Raw genomic sequence first — 9,645 nt, 5'->3', positions numbered from 1 at the left:
AGCAACTGAGAAAGTGAGGTAGAGACAGAGATGATCAGGACGGAGAAAGCTCTTTCTCAATCAAAAGGTAATTGATTGAGAATGAGAAAAAGGAGATGGAGAGACAGGGAAATTTGAAAGAGCAGGCATAACTCCACTATGTCCAACTCTCCTACCTGCATATACCTACCTACAAACTTCGCCTGAACACCTGTAATTCATTCAATGGAGGGCCGAGTGCCTGAGGTTTTCGCTCCTCCCTTGTACTTGATTGATAAATTAAGGTCAGTGATTAGTTAGAAACACCCCTCACCTGGTTGTCTAGATCTTAGTTGTACACTCTTATAAAAAATGGTTCCAAAAGGGTTCTTCGGCTGTCCCCATATGAGAACCCTTTTTGGCTCCAGGTAGAACCCTTTGGGTTCCAAGTAAAGCCCTTTTGGGTTCCATGTGGAAAGGGTTCTACATGGAACCAAAAACATTTCTCCCTCAAACCAAAAGGGTCCTTCTACCTGGATCCAAATGGGGTTCTTCAAAGGGTTTTCCTATGTGGACACCCGAAGAACCTTTTTTAGGTTTTAGATAGCACCTTTTTTTCACAAATCGAAAGGAAAGCCAGGCCTCACCAAATATTTGACCAATAAAAAAATATAAATTTTGAAATAATTTATCTTTCGTCTCTCTGTGTTTTCATCATTTTCCGTCAATTCGCAAGTGACTGAATCTCACCGGAGAAATCCTCCAAGCGTGGGAAATGGCGCCCCTCTGTCTCAGTGTGTGTAGCCCATGTATCTGATGCTGCCTGGACTAAAAGAGTATGACATGTTATGGCTGTAGCATTTGATTGATTGATGCTAGCAATCATTTGGCCTCTCTTAATAAAATAATTATAAGATAATTAGCCAATTAGCTGAGCTCAACTGTGGGTTGTCCTGGTTCTTCACAAAGGGAGGCCAGTTTGGATTTAGCTTCACCCCAATCAAATCTCACCCTAAGCAACATGTCATTTTAGTTTCTGGTCTACTTGTGTTGATGTCCTGCAGAAGCTATCGGCCCTTTCCTAATCCATGGATGGAGATGGGGATTTGGAGATGTGTTAGGGTTTAACCAACTATTTGTTAGCATAACCTATATAAAATAACAGACAAGCTATGCCACAATATTAAGTATATAAACTATAGATAATTGAATACTGCTATATGTTAGAGAAAGTGGCTCATGTGATGGTGGGTCATGTGGACAGAATGATGATGCTTTAAAACAGGGTTTTGCAAGAGCTTTTTGCTGAACAACAGCAATAACAAGATAATGGGTGCAATGTAGGAGTTTTAGAGAACTGTGCATTGTGTAACAAGGTGTAGGCAGCTGACTTAGTGATAGGAGGTTGTGAAACCCATCACAAGGGGAGCATGTGAGGAACAGGTATAAGTAAATCACTGGAAATTGAGTGGTTGCTGACTCTTGAGTATACACTAAGAAGATAAGATCCAACGCCAGGCAACATGTGATGCGTCACGAGGTTGGGACCAACCTGCACGCCAACGATAGGCTGGAGTAAGTCTAAACCACACCCAGTCTCTACTCTGACAGGCCCAGCAAGGAGTGGGAACTACTCTGTCAAGAAGTATTTAAAGAAGAACTTGTGATGACATTTCAGTTCTCTGTCTGCCCTGCATGGTGTTTCAGTGAGCCCGTATATACGAACAACATATTTACCACTCAAGTGTTTGCATAAATTAAAGTACAAAGAAATCAGAAGTTACTCTGTGCTGACTATTTTGTTCCGACACCAGATTCGAATTGACGCGACCCCACAGATGGGGATTTGGACTTGTGGTTTTGACGTAATTCTCTGTGCAGGCCAATGATTATGATGCGATTCTGATCTAACTATCAATGAATATGCTGTGCCACTGGCCTGAGACGAATGAAGTTCAATATCTAGCCTAGATGTAGCCCTTTTAGGCTCAAGTTAACTAGCTAGCTAACTTCGTTTTTTTTATTTTTGCACATGCAAGGAAGTTAGGCTAGCAAGTATTTTAGCTAGGTAGCCTAGGACAACAAAATCTAAAAGTGTACTTACTGTTTGACAGAGCCATGGACCGTTTCGCCAACATAAAAGAGAGGAGGATGGCATTGGCGTTCAACTAGTCTACAAGTAGGGTAGGTCCCAAATTGTTTTAGATTGCTCGCACACACATTTACACACACAACATTGATTGGACTAAATCAGTTTTGGTATCTTTAAGTTTGTTTTCCGTGTATAAAACTAAGCATGTATAGCCTTGTTGATTTGACGATGTTTAAGTGTTTATGTTGAAATAGTGCTGAAATAGCGGAGGCAGTGCTCCTGCTTTCTTTGTGCAAACTTGCGGTAACTCCGTGGTTCTAAATCATTAGTTGTTTAGTAAACTGTCAAACATTAACTTGCTTGACCATTCTGCAGGTGATATAACGGTTTGTTGCAATATTTTCTTTGTGGACTTCACCGGACAGATGTTGCTCTCCGGTTTTGTGATGAAACAAACGTATGTGTAGTTGAATTTATTCCACCACTGTGTGACTGTTGTGTTTTTGTCGTCACGGCTTTATTGTATATCACAGTGGCATATGAACAATTGGGTTATAGAGCAAACAACACAATTATCACAACATAGGTTGTTATATGGATTTTCTTACTGGCTTGGCTTGGCTTCCTCAGTGATTTTACCCACGCACCGCTGCTGAAGGGAAATAACAAAAACCAGCAACTCTGCCCTCCATGGAAAGAGTTTGACGCCCTGATCTAACATCTGAACTTAACTCAAATATATCAATAAGACCAACACATACAGTATAATAGAAACTACATGGAGAGCTGGGGTCGAAGTACAGTGAGAGAAAGAGAGAGTTGGATGGAAAGAGGGAGGGACAGAGACGGGACAGTTGTCACTTAAGCGTGTCCTGATGAATACTAATTGCTGTGAACTAAAGAGCAAGAAAGAGTTCCATTGATGGCTGAGCACAATGGAGAAGGGACAGGGGAAGTAGAGGAATTCTATTATTTCATTTTTCCCTTCTCCTCGTGTTTGTATGCCAGCCCCGCCGCCTGTTGTCTTTGGGGGGAAAGGAGACCCTGGCTCTCACAATGCCGCCCTTGTGTCTGGGGCCACAGGGCCAGAGTAAGCCAGGGCTCACACAGCTTCCTCCCTCCCTGCAAGATGACAAGGGCCTCAGCGTACAGGCAGTCTTGCCATCAATAAGGTTTTGAGATGATAAATTGAGCTCACTGGCTTAGTGGAAACCCCCGTAGCCCCCGCAAGGTGGGGGTCCCACGAGCTCTGGGTGCCAATGCGACCATCATCTCACACCTTTTTTATCATTTTGACAGTAATCCTCCTTTTTAATGTCCACATGTAGCAAGCAAAGTGTTTGTGTTGTCCAATCTACATCAGGGCTGTTACATGGGAAATTAATTTTACAATCGGCAATGTTTAAATTTCCAACTTTAATTGCTGTACAAGTACATACAATATTGCCACCAGCCATCATTCTAAATATCAGCATTGTGACACCATAGGCCTATAGCTTCGTGAAACATAAAGGTTAGGCTTAACATGAGAAAACGACAACCAAATAAAAGTAAATATGAATCCATTAAAGCAAAGCTATAGGCTACGACAAGCACTAGCACCACATAATCTGATAGGCAGCCATGTATACGTCGCAATTTAAGAACCATGTACACTGATTAGTAAGTAGTCTAAACTTTGTGAGTGGCTGACGCAGCAGTGAGTGGCTGACGTAGCAGTAGGTTACAACCTTGCTACTGAAAGTTACAGCATGGACCAGCAACATGGTTACCTCCATGAGGATATACTGCTGTTTTACCCATACACAATACCAGATTCAAAACTAAATATGTATAAATATCCCTTTCTCGAACTGTCTCTCTATTACATAAATACAGTAAACAGACACGTTCTAGGTTCAAACTCTTTGAAAACGGGCAACTCTTCCTCACTTCCTCTCACTTGTCCCTTATTGATAAGTAAAGGATGGAGGCAGAGAGAGACACAATGGCAGCCTGTCACATCACATCCTCATTAACATCTGGAGCAGAACAGAGAACAACCCAGTTTACACTGTCCACCACGGCCTGAGACACATGAGCACTGGTCTGAGAGAGAACGAGAGAACGAGAGAGAGAGAGAGAGAGAGAGAGAGAGAGAGAGAGAGAGAGACCTTGGGGGTCAAAGGGAGGAGAGATCACAGTGGCAGAAATGGGCTCAGAGAAAAATAAAGAAGATATTTTTGCTTTCGAACTATCCCACTAACGGAAAACGGTCATGTTTGACTGAACAACCCTCAAAGGTGATCAGTCACCGCTGTTTTGAAGAGAAAAATAAATCCTCATCTCATCAACTGCTGCAGGTTAGAGCTTTAGGATTTTCTTTTAGCGTCTGTTGAGCTGTATTGGTCCTCCTAGGGGCAAATGTTCTATGTATAAAACTGTACTAAGAAGAACAATCCAAAATGCTTTACCACATTATGTAAACATTCTAAATCAGATAATGCTGTTATTCTATTGCAGGGACAGGGAGGGTGACTTGCTTCATTATGAACTGTGCTGCTATTTTGATACTAACCGCAAGTTGTTTCAGTTGGACGTCTGCTATTTATCTCCCAAACAGACAAGGTATGTTTTATCATTTTCAGAGCATAAAAGTTATTTTAGCTTATGACAGGAGAGTATGGAGAATTGTATCCTTCTATTGAATCTGGTCAATTTAGTTCATGAAGGCCACTAGCTATAGGACAGTGACATTGCTTATTGATGACCATAAAATAATTCTAACCCAATGTAATGTATGAGACTTTGATTTTTGAATAATGGAGGAATAATCTTACAAGGAAGCTGTTTTAATTCCCTCAGAAACAAAGAAACTGAAGTATCTGCTTGAGCCTCCTGTTGATGCCGAAGTAACCAGCCCTCGGGGAGGAAATGCCACTTTGCCATGTGTACTGCGATTCAAACCAAGCCATTACAAGGTGAAATGGACAAAACTGGAACCACTTCGTCGTGGAAGCGAGAACATTGTCATGATCACAAACGGTTCAGCCCACAAACCCTATGGCCTGCTTGGGCCACGGGCCTCGCTTCGTAAGGCTCATGCCATGGATGCCTCACTACGACTCAGCAACCTGGAACTAGAAGACGATGGTAGATATCGCTGTGAGCTGATCAACGGTATCGAGGATGAGAGCGTCATCATTACATTGAGGATAGAAGGTAAATTATGATGATTCATGTAACCTTTCTAAACATTTCAAATGTTGTAAAGAAACCTTATTGCTTGCTATTCAGACTAAAATATATTTTGGGGAAAAAAGGCAAATCAGACAAAGTTTTTGATATGTTGTGTGACTTAACATCAACATAAAAAGAGACAACTTCTATTTACTTTTAGGGATGGTATTTCCATATCAGAGCAAAAATGGCCGTTACAAATTCACCTACAAGGAAGCTAAGGAGGCCTGTGCTGAACAGGATGGCACATTGGCCACATTCAAGCAGCTATACAGAGGTATTTAATATTCAATCAGCAAAACATTGACAGTTTACTCTGTACCTTTACTGATGCCATAGAGGTTTATGTAAGGCTAACTTTCACAAAGTGAACAGTAACACATTCTCATTGTGTAGCCTGGACAGAGGGTCTGGATTGGTGCAACGCGGGATGGCTCATCGATGGGACAGTCCACTACCCCATCCTGCACCCACGAGAAGCATGTGGGGGGGAGCTGCTACCTGGCATTCGCAGCTATGGCCCCCGGGACAGGATCCGGGACCACTTTGATGCCTTCTGTTTCACCTCTAGAACCACAGGTCAGCTGAATGGGTTTTGGTGCCTTGTGAAGCTGTCAAATAGCAATGTTAGTATAGTCTTCATGTGCCAAATTAGTTCCATCCTTTTTCATTTGGGATGCTGCTTATTGAAAATGAAAAAAAGGAGTTCAATTGGATTTGGGCGATGTGGTACATTTAAAAATTGTCTGGAACCAACATATAATCAAACATTAAAAAGGATGCAATTACATTATAGTATTGGCAAAAGACTGTGTTTAGAACAGTCTTATGTTATTCTGACTCTAAACTTTCCATAGCAACAGGGTGACCTTTGGCAATACATAGGAGTGGCCTCGTTAATGGTCCTGAGAGGATGGGGATGGACAATAAAGGCTGTTGTTCAGACCCACTTGTAAACAAGTCCATCTGTGGGAAACTAGTTGCCCTTTAGTGACATTAGAACATCCACTGTAATCGGAAAATAAAAACAGTGGAAATGTTGAATTATAAAGATAGTGGGTGGTTATCATATAGCACGGTTCCCCAATAAGTTTACATTTTGTTATTGTTGGACATAAAATACTGTACATTTTAATTTAGGAAATATGTTTGAAAGTATTCCCAACCATAACAGAGAGATATACAGGTACAGTTGAAGTCGGAAGTTTACATACACTTAGGTTGGAGTCATTAAAACTCATTTTTCAACCACTCCACAAATTTCTTGTTAACAAACTATAGTTTTGGCAAGTCAGTTAGGACATCTATTGTGTCCATGACACAAGTCATTTTTCCAACAATTGTTTACAGACAGATTATTTCACTTATAATTCACTGTATCACAATTCCAGTGGGTCAGAAGTTTACATACACTAAGTTGACTGTGCCTTTAAACAGCTTGGAAAATTCCAGAAAATGATGTCATGGCTTTAGAAGCTTCTGATAGGCTAATTGACATCATTTGAGTCAATTGGAGGTGTACCTGTGGATGTATTTCAAGGCCTACCTTCAAACTCAGTGCGTCTTTGTTTGACATCATGGGAAAATCAAAAGCAATCAGCCAAGACCAAAAAATTGTAGACTTCCACAACTCTGGTTCATCATTGGGAGCAATTTCCAAACGCCTGAAGGTACCACGTTCATCTGTACAAACAATCGTAAGCAAGTATAAACACCATGGGACCACGCAGCCGTCATACCGCTCAGGAAGGAGACGCGTTCTGTCTCCTAGAGATGAATGTACTTTGGTGTGAAAAGTGCAAATCAATCCCAGATCAACAGTAAAGGACCATGTGAAGATGCTGGAGGAAACAGTTACAAATGTATCTATATCCACAGTAAAACGAGTCTTATATTGACATAACCCCAAAGGCCGCTCAGCAAGGAAGAAGCCACTGCTCCAAAACCGGCATAAAAAAGCCAGACTACGGTTTGCAACTGCACATGGGGACAAATATCGTACTTTTTGGAGGCTCCTCTGGTCTGATGAAACAAAAATAGAACTGTTTGGCCATGATGACCATCGTTATGTTTGGAGGAAAAAGGGGGAGGCTTGCAAGCCGAAGAACACCATCCCAACCGTGAAGCACGGGGGTGGCAGCATCATGTCGTGGAGGTGCTTTGCTGCAGGAGGGACTGGTGCACTTCGCAAAATAGATGGCATCATGAGGGAGGAAAATTCTGTGGATATATTGAAGCAACATCTCAAGACATCAGTCAGGAAGTTAAAGCTTGGTCGAAAATGGGTCTTCCAAATGGACAATGACCCCAAGCATACTTCCAAAGTTGTGGCAAAATTGGCTTAAGGACAACAAAGTCAAGGTATTGGAGTGGCCATCACAAAGCCCTGACCTCAATTCCATAGAAAATTTGTTGGCAGAACTGAAAAAGTGTGTGTGAGCAAGGAGGCCTACAAACCTGACTCATTTACACCAGCTCTGTCAGGAGGAATGGGCCAAAATTCACCCAACTTATTGTGGGAAGCTTGTGGAAGGCTACCCGAAATGTTTGACCCAAGTTAAACAATTTAAAGGCGTAGAGAGAATGATTAATTTCAGCTTTTATTTCTTTCATCACATTCCCAGTGGGTCAGAAGTTTACCAAATACTAATTGAGTGTATGTAAACTTCTGACCCACTGGGAATATGATGAAAGAAATAAAAGTTGAAATAAATCATTCTCTCTGTTATTATTCTGAAATTTCACATTCTTAAAGTAAAGTGGTGATCCTAACTGACCTAAGACAGGGAATTTTTACAAGGATTAAATTGTTTTCAGGAATTGTGAAAACTGAGTTTAAATGTATTTGGCTAATGTGTATGTAAACTTCTGACTTCAACTGTATGTTATCGTATACAAATGTAAGCAAGGTTTGAAATGATTATATTTCAGTCAAATGTTATATCCGCTTGGGCTTCCTGCGGTCAATTTGCAGTCTACAAACTATTTGTAATTATTATAATTATGAAAAAATCTGTGGCTGAATCTAGTTGATGATCGCTGCCATATAGGGTGGATACAGCACCATACTTAACTTAAATAACAGTAATGATATGGTTGTGAGTGCATGTCAACACTTCAGATCCAGAATGACTGATACAACAAATTACTTCTTATGCTTTAGCACAGGGATAATCAACTAGATTCAGCAGAGGGACGCTTTTTTTTCTTGAGCAGATGGTCAGGGGGCAGGGACATATTTACAAATAATTTGTAGATTGCAAAAAATGACAGCAAGAAGCCCAAACAGATGTAACTTTTGACTAAAACATAATCATTTTAAACCTTGCTTACATTTATATATGATCACATATATACTTTGGAACAGATTTCCAAAATTAAAATCACTTGGAGCTGATATGCTGGTGTTTTACAGTCCTTTATGTCCAACAATAAAAAAATGCTCAAAGCTTGGGGGGTCAAATAAAATCACCTAACGGGCAGCCAGTTGGGGAACACTGCTTTAGCAGGTTAAAGAACTTGCATTCTCCTTCCTCTCTTCCAGGCTTTGTGTTCTTCGTTGGAGAGCCACTCACATTTGGGGAGGCAATGCAGGCGTGTAGGGGTGAGGGAGCAGAGTTAGCTCTGGTTGGACAGCTCTATTCGGCCTGGCGTTTCCTGAGCTATGACCGCTGTGATGGAGGTTGGTTGAAGGATGGCAGTGTGCGTTTCCCTATCACCACCCCTAGAGGGCGCTGTGGCGGTATTCACGAGGCTGGGGTGCGCACCTTTGGTTACCCCAACAAGACCCTGCGTCTCTATGGTGCCTACTGCTACAGGTAGCTTTCATGAGCCCCATAGCGTGTGGTGCCTACTTCCACTGACTTCATAGATCCAAGATGCAGAACCATTGTGAAGACTACCAGTGACTCCTACAGGTTTCAGTACGCAGGGCTTGCAGATACAGGTGGTCAAAAGGCTAGGAACTGGTTCCTCAACAACGGCAAAAAGATACAAGTAGCACTGCGCTTTTCTGCAATACTACAATATGTTATTACAGGAAACCTCAAAGGCTTCATGCCTTTTTCCATGGGACACATCAACAAAAGCCTGCCACTTTTATGAGCTTGACTGCTACAGGTAACAACTGCTGTACATGTTTCCTGCATTTGTGTAACATTCGTTTTGTGAACTTTGTTATCCAAGAAGCACTATTCTAGTGTAACAGGATAGTTATTACACAATGACAAATTCCTAAAATGCTGCTGTTAGCTTCTTAGCTGATGTAAGAGGGTGTGTAAATAGCAGAATGGGAGAAAGTATACACACTGAGCATAACTGTAATACAATAAAATATCTTGAAAGTGTATTTGATATGTGGCATGAAAATATAATTC

The 9,645-nt window shown here is 41.3% G+C and overlaps 1 protein-coding gene across 7 annotated transcripts; it reads left to right on the top strand.

Moving 5' to 3' along the window:
- Positions 1-1,387: 1,387 nt before the first annotated feature.
- hapln2 (hyaluronan and proteoglycan link protein 2) lies at positions 1,388-9,617 on the top strand. 7 transcript variants are annotated; one of them, XM_014162201.2, is made up of 8 exons: positions 1,628-1,823; positions 2,073-2,142; positions 4,016-4,392; positions 4,553-4,657; positions 4,895-5,251; positions 5,430-5,546; positions 5,666-5,848; positions 8,814-9,617. In XM_014162201.2, exons 4-8 carry the CDS (start codon positions 4,579-4,581, stop codon positions 9,089-9,091), a joined length of 1,014 nt encoding a protein of 337 aa, XP_014017676.1. In that variant the 5' UTR covers positions 1,628-1,823; positions 2,073-2,142; positions 4,016-4,392; positions 4,553-4,578; the 3' UTR covers positions 9,092-9,617. The 7 variants fall into 7 exon arrangements, with proteins under 7 accessions (XP_014017684.1, XP_014017676.1, XP_014017666.1 ...); XM_014162228.2 differs by having other exon boundaries at positions 1,641-1,720; XM_014162209.2 differs by lacking the exons at positions 1,628-1,823; positions 4,016-4,392 and adding an exon at positions 1,388-1,533.
- Positions 9,618-9,645: the final 28 nt, after the last annotated feature.

Source organism: Salmo salar, chromosome ssa02 (genome assembly GCF_905237065.1).
Source record: "Salmo salar chromosome ssa02, Ssal_v3.1, whole genome shotgun sequence".
Taxonomy (NCBI): domain Eukaryota; kingdom Metazoa; phylum Chordata; class Actinopteri; order Salmoniformes; family Salmonidae; genus Salmo; species Salmo salar.
The sequence above is the reverse complement of the archived record's forward strand: the minus strand, read 5'-3'. Positions and strand labels throughout refer to the sequence as shown.

Excerpts from the sequence above, each read along its gene's own strand:
- hapln2 (XM_014162209.2), top strand. The coding sequence starts at position 4,579 with ATGAACTGTGCTGCTATTTTGATACTAACCGCAAGTTGTTTCAGTTGG. Across the intron at positions 4,658-4,894 it reads TTATCTCCCAAACAGACAAG|AAACAAAGAAACTGAAGTAT; the intron begins GTATGTTTTATC and ends TAATTCCCTCAG. Across the intron at positions 5,849-8,813 it reads TTTCACCTCTAGAACCACAG|GCTTTGTGTTCTTCGTTGGA; the intron begins GTCAGCTGAATG and ends CCTCTCTTCCAG.